At 40.0% G+C, this 17,259-nt stretch overlaps 1 protein-coding gene across 1 annotated transcript in view; it reads right to left on the bottom strand.

The window, feature by feature from the left end:
- The window catches only part of LOC101855310 (putative ferric-chelate reductase 1 homolog), a gene marked incomplete at its 3' end in the record, with an annotated part of 30,534 nt that overhangs the window by 3,045 nt on the left and 10,230 nt on the right, over positions 1 to 17,259 (bottom strand). Inside the window, 10 exon segments of the mRNA XM_013085826.2 lie at positions 946 to 1,035; positions 3,288 to 3,403; positions 3,742 to 3,858; positions 4,738 to 4,921; positions 5,646 to 5,741; positions 7,552 to 7,767; positions 8,371 to 8,473; positions 9,171 to 9,262; positions 11,270 to 11,433; positions 12,591 to 12,731. Of these exon segments, the coding sequence (XP_012941280.1) occupies positions 946 to 1,035; positions 3,288 to 3,403; positions 3,742 to 3,858; positions 4,738 to 4,921; positions 5,646 to 5,741; positions 7,552 to 7,767; positions 8,371 to 8,473; positions 9,171 to 9,262; positions 11,270 to 11,433; positions 12,591 to 12,731 (1,319 nt within the window).

Here is a 17,259-nt window from a genome sequence, read left to right on the forward strand (position 1 = left end):
ACACACACACACACACCTATAAACACACACACGTACACATACACGCACACATACACGCATGCACACACATACATTTAAACACACACATATAATATTATGTTTATTTTATGGCTCTTTCCGTCTGTCGCAGTCGGTCGTAAACAATCTTAAAGTTAAAGTGTGTTGCTGGTTTTTTCAACCGCAGATCTCTCGTAAGCAGTTCTATTTATTACTGGTTCATCCCGCGACTGAGAGACTGACTTTGTTGTATTTAAGCGCATGAGTCTTGGATTAGGGAGATGTACATCGACGTCCTGATATTTTTCGTCGTTGACTTAGCTCATTTCACTTTTCTTGAACAGTCACAACTAGTTGTCTCATGTCTCACATCTTTATGCAATTGTTTGTTTTAATAGGTGTTATACGGCAGTCGCTTTTGGCCATCCTTTATGCTTATTTGTTTTCCTTATGACAGTCTTGAGCATGCTCTTCTCCATTCTGTGGGTCAATGATGCAGCTTTCAATATGTTTACAACACTTCTTGAAACGCAACTTTGGTATTCCTCTACGTTACAAAAGCTTCCCTTCCAATAATTCTTCAAACAGTACTTATTTTGGTACGCGGCTATCATCCATTCTGCTCACAATGACATGGCATAGCTCTCGAAGGCTTCTTTTGCTAATGAGGGACATAACCAAAGACGAGATGGCACGATGAAGGATTTCCATGTTTGTCATGTTGTCTTGCCATTTGATATGTGTGATCTTCCAAATACATATCATGTAGAAGCATGCAAATACGAAGACGTTTATTTCCCTTTTAAAACAATATAGGAAGTCTTGCACCAAGAACATTTTGTTTCCTTATAAAACTAAAACGTTCCCATTATCATACATATTAGTATTATAAATCCGTCCGCCTTTACCAAGTTAGATCTTTATCCCTAGTCTGTGCAAAGCACTAACCTTACGTATGACTGCGCCATAATGTACAAATATGACTGTAACACCAATCCCAGTGAAGATGAACATTATAACAGCCAGAGTTCTGTGGAGCTGAAACAAAAGAAATGTGACGTTTTCACGATGGTACAGCTTTACATCGATGGCTCAGATTTTAGAAGAATAAACCAACATTCCACTATAAGAAATAATTAACCTTATCAATTACATAATAAGTAATAATTATTTTCATGCTTAGCATCTTTTCTTGTTTATATCTGACAACTGATAGACTTTACACAACCTAGACGAAACCACACTAGAGGGCAGTGAAGATCACCCGGGTAATGACAGGTATCATCTAATGCCCTGCCTGGAAATAGGTGTACATAGAGGTGGGTGATACGAAAATTAAGGCCTGTAAAAAAGGGGACAAGAGTAGGCGCTGGCTACAGAAAGGATGAAAAGCACTGCTCTGACTAAAAAAAACATACAAAAACAGCATATGTCCATTATAGGAGAGAGAACTAATGACTAGCATTCGATTCACTGTCTGCATTGCAAATATAAAGAACTTATCTCGTGGTTGTGAAGATTTTGAAATGGTCCGTCGATACACAGCAATCAACATTTGGTTTGTTTTGAGTTAAGGGAAGCACATCGACACAACAATGGTCATTTAATTCTGGAAAAATGAAACAGACAGATAGACAGAAATAATAGAGGGATAGTAAAGAAGAAGGACCTACCAGGGGCGTCCTCCAATCATCCGCACCAACGTTTTGGGTAACAAAATATATTGCCTAGGCTGATGTTTTTTAGGGGGTTTTTTCAGTGAAAAAATGTCAGTCTGTTATTTCAATACTTCGTGGTTTTTTAGGAGAAATGTGAGAATTTCAAGGACGGAAAAGAAATCAAATGAGATAATGCAGGAAGATGCCAACCCGGGCCCCTCAGTCATAACGGAAAATAGAATTAAAAAGATATAAATGCAGTTTATGGGACACGGGAATCGAAATAAAACGCTTTGAACGTATTGCTCTCACTAGAAAAATAGAGGCAAAACGAGGCAGACGTAGACCCAGAACAAGGTACTTGGAAAACCGTATGGGTGATAGGGAAAGACCAGACGAATGGCGAGTCATGATCACCGATTTCTGTTTCAGAACTGGGACTTTGTGATGATGATGTATTATATTATTGACGTTTGAAGAAACTAAAGTAAATAAATACTTCCGGAAGGTCGCATTAAGAGCGCGTTTCAACCATTTTAAGTGATGCCAGCACTTGAAATAATCATGTAATGAGTATTGTCGGGATTCTATTGTTAGCCCGACTGGCGCCATTGGAGATGTATGTCATTCTGGCAAAAGATCACTCAGACTCTATTTTAAGCAATATAGAAAGGGGTGCAGTCTCTTACCAGTTTTTGTAATACCCAGTCCCTTTTGGACTAGTGGTACAGGTAAATGTATTTCGTCAAGAAGTAATAGCAAAGATTGCTCATAACAAGATAATTCACTCTGCCCAAAAAGTGTCCGTGAAAGTCCACGCATTGGTTCAGATGGCGTTGCAGTCTTTGTTTTGAAGATCTCTTTCGTTTCTCCAGAAGAAGAATAGGAATAGCACAGTTTGTTAGTTTCGCTTTTATTGTTTTTCACACAAGTAGGGTGACTCTGTTCGCAAAGTCCGCACTTTTTCGAAGAGGGCGCCACCGGATTTTGTGGACACTTTTTTAATTGGCTCAAAGAGAGGAATGAACTATCTTGTTACGTCCGATCTTTGGTAACAGGGGGAAAAAACGATTACCGTTATCAGTGGCATCGAATACAAGTTGGTCAATGAATAAAGTTCAATTCTACTGAAGACATCTAGAATGCTTTGCTCTACCTCTGCTTTGTTCTTAGAATTGAACTGTCCTAAGATGAGGAGGGGGGGGGGAGAACGACTTATTTACACACAGTGGGCTTCCAGGTTTGTTTCAATGGAGTGCATTAAAGAAACAAGCAAAGAAAATGCTGCAAAACTGTATAAAACCAAAAGTATTTATCCTTTTCGAATTGTTACTTCCGCGTCTCCTTGCCGAGTAGGAAGAAACAATGTATTTAACACAAGGCAGGCTTTCAGAATTTCAAATTAAAATCAATTTCAAAAGAATGCTTAATTTGGAGAACGAGAGAAGCTACGTAAAAAAATCGATTCCAAAATTGAAGAAAAAAATCCGTGAACCATACTGGTCAAGAGAGGACTTATTCTTCTACTCGTCCAAAAATGGCCTTGTACACGCTGATCCAAAGTAATTCTCCAAGGAAAAGGAGGAAAACAAATTTTGTTCGGGAAACCTCACCAAAAAACATATCTGTTACCTGGAACCAAACTTTGGTGGCACAGATCCTGACACGAGGCATCCAGTTTCGGTAATGTCTTGATAACACAGTCACTATGCCGCTGAGGAATATCCAGCTGACCACCATTAAAGCCACTGGGAAAATATGAGAAATAAGAAATTCGCGATGTAGTTTAGAACATGAGAAATACGGAATTTGGGAAGCAGTTTTTAAAGTATCAATAGATTTATAAATTGTCTGTCCTTACTTTTTAAAGCTCTTTTACACTTTAATAGCAACAGCCTCGACTTAACAGTACAAGATTTTTTTTTCAGAAGTAGAAGATGGGAGACACACTCCCCTCAGTTCCACCTCACAAAAAAAAATCCAATATTTAAACAAAATGAGAAGCTTTAATAATGCAATTCAAAACATCACATCAAACAACCAAAGCACTATCTTGGTTTGAATTAAGAATTCACAGAGCACCAACCATGAGCTTGAACAAGGACGGGAAAAGCAGAACCTCTGTAAACAGCGATGTCCTTCATCACAATTTTGTCATCTGACACGGCAGGCATTTCTTTGTGATAAGAAATCACGTTGGATTCTAACGAAGAAAACAGAAAACAGACAAAATAGTGTGGTATTTTAAGACCCACTTTTAGGGCGACTTTTAATTCATATGCCTTCTCCGAATTACCAGTATTTCTTGGATCACAATTCAGAATAAAAGAGAGTTAGTAGCGCAACCATCACGGTCGACCGTATAATATATTTGGCTTTTTTGTGGTTGTTTTTAAAAGTTCACTTTTATGCTAATATTCGAATCACGTGCTAAAGAATCAAAATGGCAGTAAAATAAGTTCAATATATTTTATTCTGTTGGCATTGTGGAAGCTGTTAACAGCTCTTAATCTATGCTTCAGGTGGCGAAGACTGAATCTTTGAATAACAACAGTTTGTACCTAAAAGAGTAAAAAAATTGTCTCCTGATGGGCTGAGATTAATTTTGATACTATAGACTAGATGGTCAGTGCTATTGTTGTTTAATTGAGTAAACTTTCCGTGGAAGGAATATGACACACGTACGTAAAAACTTTATCTCTGAACACTACGACTTTTTGAAATGTAAATCTCTTGCAGAAAAAGTAGCATTGAAAAAAAATTGTTTGGTAAGTGTTTTACGGCGCTCGAAACTGAGCGTGCGGGACACATTAAACATTTGAAAAATATTATAGACTTGGGAAGCTATGAAATGTTGCTATCAATAGCCATGCGTGTCCCATCTCCCCATTTCTATCAAAAGAAAGAAAAGGAATTCTATTAAACCAAACCGGACAGAAATCTGGAAAATCTAACTTTGAATCGTAGCCGTTGTAAGACATTTTTAAAAAATGTATTACTTTTTAACTTTCTAGATAAAGCCTTTATTTCCAGAAGACATGGCGAGCTATTTCATCTGTTACAGGTTATTTTCACTATTTACCTGGCATACTCTTGCCCCAGGCCAGCTGGATGTACCACGGGTCATCGCGGTCATACGTCAGGTTGCTATACTGTAGACGAGTTGCTGACCCATCAATACGGTACACGTATGACTTACGTGCCAGGACAAAGCGGCACTCAAGTCGCCCATCGGCTTGTCTGATTTCCATATCAGAAAGATAACGCTGGGAACAATATTTTTAAACAGTTAACAAATGTGGTACTATAGAGACAGCAACGTGTCTTCTGTTGAATTTTTTTACAAACCTATATAAGACGCACACGACTGACTATAATATCTACAAACAACCCACTATAGGACATTGATTTCAACTTCTACCAGGGATGACCTAAGAAGAAAAGACATTTCAGCCTCAAATTAAGGACTTGGAAGTATCGTTCTGAGTCAGTTTCAATTGCATTGGATCTTGGATACGATTTAACGCGCAACAGAGTGACTTACGAAAGGAAATACCTGTCAAGCCAATACCATTTTTTTCCTTTAATTGATTACGTACCAAGGGTCCTTTAGAACGCCAAAGTGGGTAATCGAGCTATCTTGACTATTCCTATCGAAATCCATCCTAAACCACTGTTTAAGATCCACTGGCCCGATGAGACTGGTCAAATGTCATTTTTGTTAAACGATGCAGTTTCACTCAATATGGAAAATTGCCGTCTTTCCGCAGGACATCACAAATACTCGTATATTCATTTTACGTGAAACTCTTTTTTCATGAATAGAAACAATGAAGAGGGAAACTGATAGGTTATTAATAAACCAATAAAACATCTAGATCTGTCTTCCTTGCTTCGATGCTAGGCAAGGATTACCACAATGGGTGCGTTATAAAATTATGATGTATGTTTATTTACACTGCATTGAAAATACCAGAAGTGCTTACTTACAGTGAGCAATCTTTCATTGTAGAGAGCTGGATTCCACCCCTGTTGTATGCTCATCTCACCATCTTGGGCGACACAGGAGATTGTTTCTTCGTGGCCCTAGGAGAAAGGTATGGAAAGTAGAGAAGAAGCCAATGAATGCAGTCAGTGAACAAAGCTCTTTTTTGTTGGCAAGTGATTTACAGCGCTCGCAACTACATTTGGTCTTATGAGCGCGCGCCATTTTGGTAGGAATTCATTTTGAATTTTGCCCCGGGTGACCGTTGAAGCCTTCGCTTATCGATTTTAGGACCACCAAGGGATCTTTAAGGTGCACAACTTGCACATGAGATCTCCGAGATATTTTCGACCATATCTGAGAAGGCTAGGTGTTATATATTACCAACCCTATGATCAGAGGAGTTGTTGAAAGACAGCAGTAAGAAGGAGCCAAGGAGTAGTAGTAGAGAGGCAGCAGAAAAAATCCAGGAGCCCAGAGGAGAGGGCAAAAGGGGCGGAGGTACAGGAAGTGGAGACGAAAGCAGACGACAGAACATGGCTAGAGAGCAGGAAAAGAGGTAAAAGGGTAACGTTTTGGAGAAAAAATTTCCGTCGCTGTCAGGTTTTGAACTCGGAACCTATCGAGTCAGAGGTGAACACCGTACCTCTAGACCACGAGAGCCGCCTAAACCACGTTCTCTGCTGAAGTAGAAGTATAAAAGCAACTTCATGGCAGACATACCTTAGACGTTTTACACTTTGGGAAAGATACTGCACTTTTTTTAATGAGACCACTACTACAGACAATCCGTCTTGCTAAAGTGTTGACATTATTTTTTCAAAATAATATCTTCGGGAGAAATAGAAGTGGTACTCATAAGTGAACCCATTCCATTCACAAATGAATAGGTCAAACAAACCTATAAACGATAAATTTATTTCAGACAAGAGATCGTCGGTAGTCTAGTGGTTAGGCTACCGGACACGTAATCGTGAGGTTGCGGGTTCGGGGATTCGAGCCGTGGGCCCGACGTTATGTCCTTGGGAAAGACACTTTACACGAATTTTCCTCACTTCACTCAGGTGAAAATGGGTACCCAGCTGTAGACAGTGAAAGATCTTGTCAGTTTGTTAGTGTTTGAGCGCTTAACCAGCTGCTTGCACTGTATGCTTCCCGGGAAGCTGAGAATGTTTCTGAGTGTCCATGGTCTGCTGGGGTATTAATATAGTGTAAAACGCATAGAGCTTGCTTTCCAGTGGGGACATGCGATATACAAATGCTATTTATTATTATTATTAATTTGTCAACCATGGTGTGGGCTCAACGCCTTTTTAAATTATCAAATTGGAGGAACTTCCGAATTTGACGCCCATGCTCTATGTGGCCTAGCAAATGGTTGGGGACTCTAGAAAACTTCTCCACATAATACATGTTCAAGAACTTTCCCTTTAGGATTCAAATCAGGTTCATCTACATTGAAGCAAGGCATATTACCTTGTATGCTGAAGACTCGCGGTGATCAAGTATCATTTGTTGCGCTTTACGCTTTGAAGATCAGCAGTAAGTGTGTTTGTCTTTATTAGTTCCATGGTAGTTTCACCATCTATAATGAACTTTGAGTGTCATGTTCTACTTGATTGTCCTAAAAGACAAACAAATTAGTTGGATAGCTTAGATTAGATTAACTACTGGATGTTTTACATTCACACTTCATGATCATATAAGCGGTAATAAATTCTCAATCCTGCCTGCTAGGGCTAGCAAGGGTTCAGAGTGATACAGCCGTCTAACAAATACGGAAATATTTCTTATTTAGTTACACGTATTTAGAACTATTTTTTTTAAATAAATAAAACTGACATCATAGAGGGGAAACCTGGACACAAATCTACAGCAATCAAACAACTACCACAATATAATTAATATTACCATCTTCTTGTCGGCCGAAAATCCCACAGCGACGTAATTCTTTGCAGCATCTGAATACATTTCGATGAAGAAATCGTCTGTTGCAACACGATACTGGAAACTGACGGCGGCGATACAGTTGTTGCCAGTGCACTGGCGGGGATAGAGAAGGCAGCCCTTGGTCTCTCCACAGTCTGTGAGGTCAACGCTTTTGACAAGTGAAGTCAGAGGGTAAACCTGAAAGGATACAACTGGAACAATTTAAAATGAAAAACTGTAAAGATTAAGCTGTTTGTAGAATTTTCAGCCGTCTTTTTTTAAAGATAAAGGAGGGAGGTGCACACAGTGCTATTGATCTTAACCCAAAGTGCAGTCGAACGGACACTGGACGTAGGAATTCATTGATTATCTCAAATTTTGACAAATTAATGAAATTACGGACCACAAGTCAAATTTCTCGACGACGTAATAATAATATCGTCGCCGGAATACCCCCTCACAGCGAAATAAAACGAATCAGTGTGAATGTTTTTGCTCTGTTTTGTATGAAAGTAACCCAGTGCTGGAAGTAAAAATTACCACTTTAAACAATTTAACAAGTAATTCTTGTGTCTACTTAGTTCTAAATCTTTTTTTTAAGCAGGTTCACGTACAAGAACCTAAACAAACGAAGACTGCTGAATTTTCTTTAACCCATATACAAAGAACAGTTAATGCTTTATAGATTGATAGATATTATTATTGCATTGAAAGATATTATTAGAAACGGATGCATAATTGTATGTGATATTTAAAAACAAAGAAAGGTTGTACTTTAGAGTGGTGTGGATTTCAACGTACCGCGAACGTCGTCCCTTCTACAGGGGCGCTAACACGTCGGTCCACGGTAAGGCTTTTCTTTTCTCGGGTCCAGAAAGTCTCAAAATCAGCAACAATTGTAGTCCTGCAACAAATGTTAATGTCCGTTGACGAAAATGTAATGTTGAACAAGACAGCGTTTTCTAACGTTTCTTGACTAAGTTCGATGCGCTGTTTTAAAAAGTTGTTCTTGCTTGAAAATATTGGTTAAAGCGTAAGTAAGTGAAAACAGCCATGAAAGAGAACTGCGAGAGAACAGACTTCTCCCTGGGAAGGTTAGATTCCAAATAAATTCGAATTGTGACCCCCACCGTACAAGAGTATGTTAAAATATATTATTATAAAGTTATCTGGGGTACCTGAGCAACGTGAAAAAATGTCAAGAAACAATTTGACCACACGGGCGTTACATAAAGATAGGGAGAAAGAGAGAGAAATGGGAAAAGGGAGAGGGGGGGGGGAGAGATAGGGAAGGAGGATGAGATACAGAGAGAGACAGAGAAAGACAGAGAAAGACAGAGAGACAGATAACAGACACACACACACACACACACACACACACACACACACACACACACATACACACACACACAGAGAAAGAGAGGGAGAGGGAGAGAGAGAGACAGAGACTGAGAGAGAGAGAGAGAGAGAGAGAGAGAGAGAGAGAGAGAGAGAGAGAGAGAGAGAGAGAGAGAGAGAGAGAGAGAGAGAGAGAGAGATGGTGAAAATTCAAAAGACGCTAAAGGGAAACTATTATTAGAATTCGTTATTTCATTAGTTACCTGAAAGTGAGATTTCCAACATTTATGTTAGGGGCGCGCCATTTCAGAACAATTGTCTTCACCTGGTGATCATTGATGTGTGTCGCCATGTTCTGGGGAGGCACATGTATAAGAATTTTGGTTGTGTTTGCAGTTCCTTGGGAATATATAAAAATTGCGATGTTAATATGACATGTTGCGGTAGTTAGCAGCCAAGGGCAGCTTAGATACACTTCGTCGGCATTTCATAGATTGTTTTTGTATGTTTGCTTCATTGTTTGGTCTAAGTCAAAGCAGAAGCAACTGACCACTAGTAGATAGCGTTGACACCTATTTTAACACTACTTCAAAATCATTCAGCTTCTCACTCTCCCTCCTTTCTCTCTTGTTCTCTCTCTCTCTCTCCCTCCCCCCCCCCTTCTCTCTCTCTCTCTCTCTCTCTCTCTCTCTCTCTCTCTCTCTCTATATATATATATATATATATATATATATATATATATATATATATCTCTCTCTCTCTCTCTCTCTCTGTCTTTGTCCCTCTCTTTCCGTCCTCTCTCTCTCTCTCTCTCTCTCTCTCTTTCTCTCTCTCTCTCTCTCTCTCTTTCGCTCTCTCTCCCTCTCTCTCTCTATCTTTCTGTTTCCCTCTATCTATCTATCTCTCGTTTCCCTTGTCTAACTCCCTACCAGTATTGGGGGGTTTTTTTGTTTGCCTCTGATTAAGGTAGGCTGCAGTATGACAACATTTTTCTCGGTTAGTGTTTTACAGTGCTTGAAACTGCATAAGGTCATACGAGCGCACGGGAAACACCAAACATTTTCAGTTGGCAGGAAATTTTGAATTTTGCCCGGGTGGCGGCCGATGCCTACTCTTATCGATTTTGGACCACCAAGGAATCTTAAATGTGCGCAACTTGCACACAGGACCTCCGAGATGTTTTGCCCTAGTCCGAGAAGGTTAGATGTAGATCTTACATGCCATAAGATCAGGGGTGTGGCTAGCGGCTGAAAGACAGCAGTAAGAAGGGGCCAAGGAGAAGCAGTTTGAGGGCTGCAGAAAGAGTCAGGAGCCCAGAGGAGGGGGCAAAGGAGGTGAGGGAGGTGGGGGCAGAAAGTGGAGACGAAAGCAGACGATAGAACATTGTTAGAGAGCAGGAAAGGAAGTGAAATGAGACAATTTTAGAGAAGAAAATGTTTCGTCGCAATCCGGATTCGAACCCGGGACCTTAGAATGAGAGGCCAACACCTTAACCTTTAGGCCACGAGAGCCCACCTTTATTACAATCTACTAGACAAGTAATGAGTAATTTCAAAGAAAGAGCGGTCGTCCCCCTGCACGGACAATGATCTCAGAAATGTAGGTGATTTTACACCCCTTCCGACACTATTTAGATGATGTAGGAAGCGGGCTTCAATACTGCCTGTTAGGGCCAACCAGGGCTGAGATGGACACAACGTCCTTCCTGAAAGACTGAGATACTCATATGTAAAAGAAATGGTTCTATAAAAACTTTGGAAAAACTGTTACCCAACTTAGTCCGGTATACAACAATCTAATAACAAACAAATCTTCAAACTGCGTATAAACTCCCGTAACGAGGCTCTCGTGGTCTAGAGGATAAATTGTTCGCCTCTCATTCAATGGGTCCCTGGTTCGAATCCGCATAGCGACGGAAACTGTTCTCATTGCATATCCTTTCTTGCTCTCTAACGATGTTCTGTCGTTTGCTTTCGTCTCCTCTTTCTGCCCCCGCCCCCTCACCTCCTTTGCCCCCCTCCTCTCGGGTCCTGACTCTTTCTTTAGCCTTTCTACTACAACTCCTTGGCTCCCTCTTACTGCTGTCTTTCAGTCACCTCCCTGATCTTATGGTAGGAATGATCTACAGCTAGCCTTCTCGGATAAGGGCGAAAAGTCTCGCAGGTCCCGTGTGCACGTTGTACACGGTAAAGATCCCTTGGTGGTCCAAAACCCATAAGAGTAGCCTTCGGCCGCCACCTGGGAAAATTTCTAAATTTCCTACCAATTGAAAATGTTTAATGTGTCCCGCGCGCTCATATGATCTTATGCAGTTGCAAGCATTGTAAAACACTTACACAATATTGTTTAAACCTCCACTCACTTTGTATCCAGGGAAACAAGAGAAGAGTCGAACTTTTCCCTCCGGCACTTGAGTGAAGCGACCCACGGCCTCCTCTGTGTTTCCTGGCTCACTACTCCCGCTACGGAAGGCTGCAATCTGGAAGCCGCTAAATGTTCTTTGTTGCTTTGGGTCTTCTATTGTGACTTTGAAAAAACGTTGTACACAAAGGGTAAAAACCAAATGCAAGCCATCATCATCATCATCATCATCATCATCATCATCATCATCATCATCATCATCATCATCATCATCATCATCATCATCATCACCACCAACATCATCATAACCATCGTCATCATCATCATCATCATCATCAGACTCAAATAATTTTCTGTTAGAAAATGTTTGTTTTTTTGCTTTGTAATTTGTTATTAAACCGGTTGAACATTTCACAGTGTGGGGCTGAGATGAAAAACAGCCATTCGACAAATATTTAAATACAATGGGCGCCATGATAACGGCAGCCATATTGAATTTTGTTTACAATTCTAAAGTGCTACTTCGCCGTAACTGCTTGTCCAAACACAATGATACTTTTCATGTAGACTAACAAAAGGCCATTAACAAAGCTAAATTTTGTTTTGATAAATTTAGTCATTTTGCTTTATATGAAGTGTCAAAGTAACGTGTTAAATTTTCATGAAAATTCAACTTTTGCCAACTTTAAATAAAGATTGAAGTTACAAGCCTAAATCCCATTTAGCATTGTAGCCAGCATATTTCTACATTAGCTGGTAACATGTGAGCCTTATGTCTGGAATGGTTACGGAGAAGTAGCAAAAAAAATTATATAAAAGATTTAGAGTCGATTCTGTTCACCGCTCCTAGTTACCAGTTGAGTCGGACATGACTAAGCGTGAGACCCATTATAAAAAATTAGAGACAAAAGGGTTACGAGAATTTACATATCATCGTCGCTATTGTTACCATGGCAACATATTGCTAGTTCGGGGATTTTGTTCGAAACAGTCTCCTCACATACAAAAGTTTTACAGAGTAGGATCAAAGAAGGTCAACAGTCGAGATAATGGTTGCCTTCCTAAACTTACACTAAGGTTGTCACCATCTGTGATGCAGCGGTTAGGCGCTTAGCTGCCTTATTCAGGGGACCCGAGTTCGTTTTCCGAGTGCTGAGAAATCTTTTTTGAGAATCTATGTCTTTCTGCTAGGATGTTGGGTCCCTCTCAAACCTACACGGGGAAAGTCCGTCTTCTAAAACATCCATTTGTGTCGATGGAGGTGTAAAACACCTAAATTAAAAAAACACTGAGATTGGCATGTCAAAAGTTATGCAACCTACCAGTAATCTCTTGTCCTGGTAGATAAGTTTCAGATGACAGCCGAATGACGTAAGGACAGATGGTTGTCTGTGTCCCACGACCACCATGCTTCGGGTAGCGTGTCCAGCAGGTGTTTGGTGGTGCCCCTGTTTCGAATCCATCTGAAAATAATTATGAAGCAGTGAATAGGATGGAGCCAATAGTATTAATGACACATTTTGTCATACATTCCATGTTAACCGTTATGTTGGGTCGTAGGTAGCCCCCTTTTCCCTTAGAAAAGTGAAAAGGAGAAGTAACACTTCAGGTGAAAGGGTGAAAAAAGGGGGTGGGGGGATTTGTTTGTTTGTTTGAGTAATGAGAAGCACATCGACACAATATTGGTCTTTTAGTATAGGAAAAGGTAAGACAGACGGAACAACAGAGGGAAAGTAAAGAATAAGAACCTATCAGTGGCACCATCCAACCACCTGCAGGGAGGGGGGGGGGGGTATAAGCATGTTGAACGGCTGAAAAGGTCATTGTAGAGATGATGCAATGCATTGTCATCAGAATACGATAGCTAAGGGGATCAACTGCGGGGGAACTATTGTTTTGATCTTAGCTCTTTAATTTCTTTTTTAATATTTATGTAGATTTTTTACGCCCCCATCGATACAAATTAGATCATTTAGGAGGTAGGTTTCAGGCTGAAAAGGATACAACATCCTAGCAGACAGACCGAGATACAGGATAAAAATTCCTCCCCACATGGGAATCAGAACTCGGGGTCTCTTGCGTGCGACAGCAAAGCACTTAAGCGCTACACCACAGACGCTGGTTTAGTTCTTTGATCTTTGACTGCCACGGCGGAGGCAGCAAAAATAGATACTGCTTGAATCGATACGTGATGCCATATTCTAATAGAGCTAATACCAATTGTGTGAGCCACATACGTGGTGCCTACTACGGCTGGATCAGACCGATCGCCCGACTTGGTCGCCGGAAACTGAACACAAACACGTTTGTTTTTTAGGCGACCTAGTCGGGCAATCGGCTCTATCGGCGGATCCCATCTGTAGTGGGCTCCCCGTATAAAGGCACGGGTGCCCCCGCCCCCCATCCCCTCCCCGCCCCCTCCCTCCTCTGGGCTCCTGGCTCTTTCTGCAGCCTTTCTACTGCTACTCCTTGGGTTTTTCTTTCTGCTGTCTTTCAGCCACACCCCTGATCTTAGGGTAGGCAAGATCGAACACCTAGCCTTCTCTGATAAGGGCAAACAATCTCGGAAGCCCCGAGTGCAAGTTGTGCACGTAAAAGATCCCTCGGTGATCCTAAAATCGATAAGAGGAGGCTTTGACCGCCACCCTGGAAAAACAAAAAATTAATTCCTACCAAACTAAAAATGTTTAATGTGTCCCTCTCGCCCATATCACCTTATGCCTTTGCGAGAGCCGTAAAACACTTACCAAAACAAACAAAAGGCTCGGAGACCAATTACTACTCATAGATTCTGATAAAACTGAAAACCCTACCCTAACCCTGTAGCCTAAAAGTCTGAGGCTTAGGTGGACCCAATAATGCTGGAATTGACATAGCCCGGGGTGAGCCTGAGTAATATCAATTATTCCACAGACAAGTACATGTATTTTTTAAAGTACCGATATGACTGTTTAGTCTTCTCAATGTTTGTTTATAGACATAAGTGATTTAAAATCCAAGGCAACACCTCAGCAAAAAGGTACCTGTGAGAAAGGCGTGCTGGCCACACTAATATTTAATTAACTTAGGTGTAAAAGGCCGCGAGTATGAAATTTCTACTTTGTAATTTTTCGACTCCGATTTAGGGTCGTCGGTATTTATAAAATGTTGTTAGACATGCTGTGCTATCGTTTTACATCTCACATCAGCAGGCAGACATGCAGAAAAAAGGGGATGGGAGTTTCTGTTGAAAATTGGCTCATTATAGTATGTCACACATAGAAGAACTACTCATCCGTCATGGTGGTTTGTAAAGATGTGATTGAGCCCTACCTTGGACTTTTATTTTCCACATGGTTTCAGCTTTCAGCTCTTCCTGTGGTCTCACGGGCTTTTCATTTCATCATAGATCAAAGTATTCAAATTACGTTGCCTTACCATGAGTAGAATTGACATTAAAAAGGGGCAAATGTCAGAACTGCATAATTTGTTTACATCTGGGGTGCTGCTAACGTGTAAACAGCTTTGTCAGACATGTGAGCACCCTCTCTATTATTTTGTGCTGCATTGTGCTTGTGTTATAGTGGGGGAGCCTATTATAAGATATATTTTTTTAAATCTTTCTATTCCAAGCCTTAGCATTTCAGAAACATTTGACGGATTCAATTGAACAAAAGAAGAAATGTCTGTAATTTGAATGAAAAAAGGAGAATCGCGATTCTTTCCTGTGGCTTTCTGACACAATTTGAAGGGTCATATTGCTCCAGGTAGAAAAATGGCTTTTAAGTTTGCACTGACATTTCGCTACCTTAGAATTACAAAGTTCTATCTGACATTTGGCGTTTTGTGTTTCTAGGACCATGGAGTCAGAAACAAATATTCTATCTGCTCGATCAAAACCGTAAGCTTATCCGGATTTGTAATCAAGATATTCAAAAATTTGCATTCGAAAAAGCGTGACACATTGTCAAACGCGAATTTGTTTACGTCAAATGTCTCAGAACTAGGTACTGGCATAATATAGTTATTAGTTGGTTGTACTTCTCTTGTTTGTTTCTTTTTGTTTGAGTAAAGAGAAGTACATCGACTTGGTAAGAAAATGTAAAACAGAGAGACAGAAACAACAGAAGGAGAGTAAAGAAATAGGACCTCCTGTGGCGCCCTCGAACCACCCGCGATATCAGGGTGGTAAAACAAAAAACTTTTTTCTAAATATCTCAAACAAAATTTGTACCAGAATGTTGTAATTTGGAACAGATATAATTCATTCGAAAGGAATTTGTTTGACCTAAAATTCACAAAAAAAAGAAACCTATTTTCGAAAACGGAAATGGCTTTTATAAAAATCACCTGTAAATGCAAAATGCACCAATTTAAAAGATCTTGTAAGGAAAGTCATGCATGAAATGATTGGTTTGTTTTTTTCCTTTCCTTTTATTTTAAAGATATAATCTTTGCTTCCCTGTAACCTTTGAATATTTTTTTTCTTCTACAGAGTTTTTAAAAAAGTATTTCTGGAGTAGGGAATTCCGAGAACCAATGGTAGCCAAACATAAGGATCCACTCAACCATGAGTACTCAAAGCCACACATACATTGTACAACTTACAGTATGGAGCTGTTTCTGGAGACAAACGGGGGTGAGGTTGCCCAAAGAGACAGCATATTTTGTGGAGTTTATATAACTTGAAAGGTGAATATGGGCTTTGCCAAGAAACCAAATGTCATAGAGGAAATGTTCACCCTTTTCAAGACCATCGAGGAGTCTTAAAGCTTCGCAAACAGGAAAATGGAATAGTCTTAGAAGAAGATTCGCTTTGGGAAAGCGGACCGTTGAGATGTAGGAAAGTCATTGCTGCATACATTGTCTACGGACAGACGTCCCATGGAGCTCATCTAATGAATTCTGGACCATGGTGACGTTTAAAAGGGTGCTAACGGTGTGTGTTTGACCTGAAGTGTTCGTTTTGTTAGGGAATTTTTAGTTCTGAGTCTCTACAGGTCCTTACTGATGGACATTTTCAATCCTTGACACTAAAGAAGGCCTTCAGGGCACTTTAACATTATTTCCGTACCTTGTGCGAAACTTACGAAATGAGTTGGTGGTGGTGATCAATATAAAAAGCTCTCTGCTCTTTACTAATCTTAACCATGATCTCAGCAGGTAAAGGAAACTTGAGAAAAATTATCTGCAAATTTCTGTAGGCCTGTTAGACTACTGTAGTTTACGACGTGCCGCAATCGTAGGGGATGTTTAGTGGTAGGCCTAATGCGAACTAATGCGCCACGCTTTTAAAAAAATGGGGACATAACTGGAAATAGATTGGGGGTTTTTACGCGCTATATCATAGAACAAAACTATTTTGTGGATTTATCTAAAATGAATATCAGACAAATTTGACTTCCAAATGTTGTGTACCCATTTGAAACGCAAAAATTCAGTGTGGAGGAAAATATCAATTAAAAAATTGTACATTAAAAAATTTTCTTTTTTTAAACCCTGTACTTTTCTGTCTCTGTTAGTGCCATGAAGGTAGAAAAGGGTATATTAGGGGGAAAAAGAATAAGAAAAAAATAAACGCCGTAGCTACTTCCGTAATCATAGTTGGCACAATTTGCCGACATAAAAGGAGGATAAACGATATAAAATTCTTGATTAACTTTAATATTCAAATTCAACAAAAAGCAAATATTTTTGTAGTTTGTTTGGGGTTTTTTGGGGTTTAATCTTAGTTCGTGAGACTGCGTTTTCTGCCTGTATTTTCCTGACCACCGAACATATTATGCCAAGATGTTAATAGTTACTGTGGTGTATCATACCCTCTTTCTTTCTGTTTAGACACTGAGTTCGCGTACAAGAACAGATTTACAGCACTCGTCTCCAGAGTAAAAGAATACTCTTTGGCGTCAGTTCGCGGTTGTTGTTATTTTAGTGCGTTCTGCTCATTAGCGAGGAAGTGGCAAATATGCATATGAGTAATGGCCCAACATAGACAGTTCTCTTTCTCCCCCC

Source organism: Aplysia californica, unplaced genomic scaffold (genome assembly GCF_000002075.1).
Source record: "Aplysia californica isolate F4 #8 unplaced genomic scaffold, AplCal3.0 scaffold00016, whole genome shotgun sequence".
Taxonomy (NCBI): Eukaryota; Metazoa; Mollusca; class Gastropoda; order Aplysiida; family Aplysiidae; genus Aplysia; species Aplysia californica.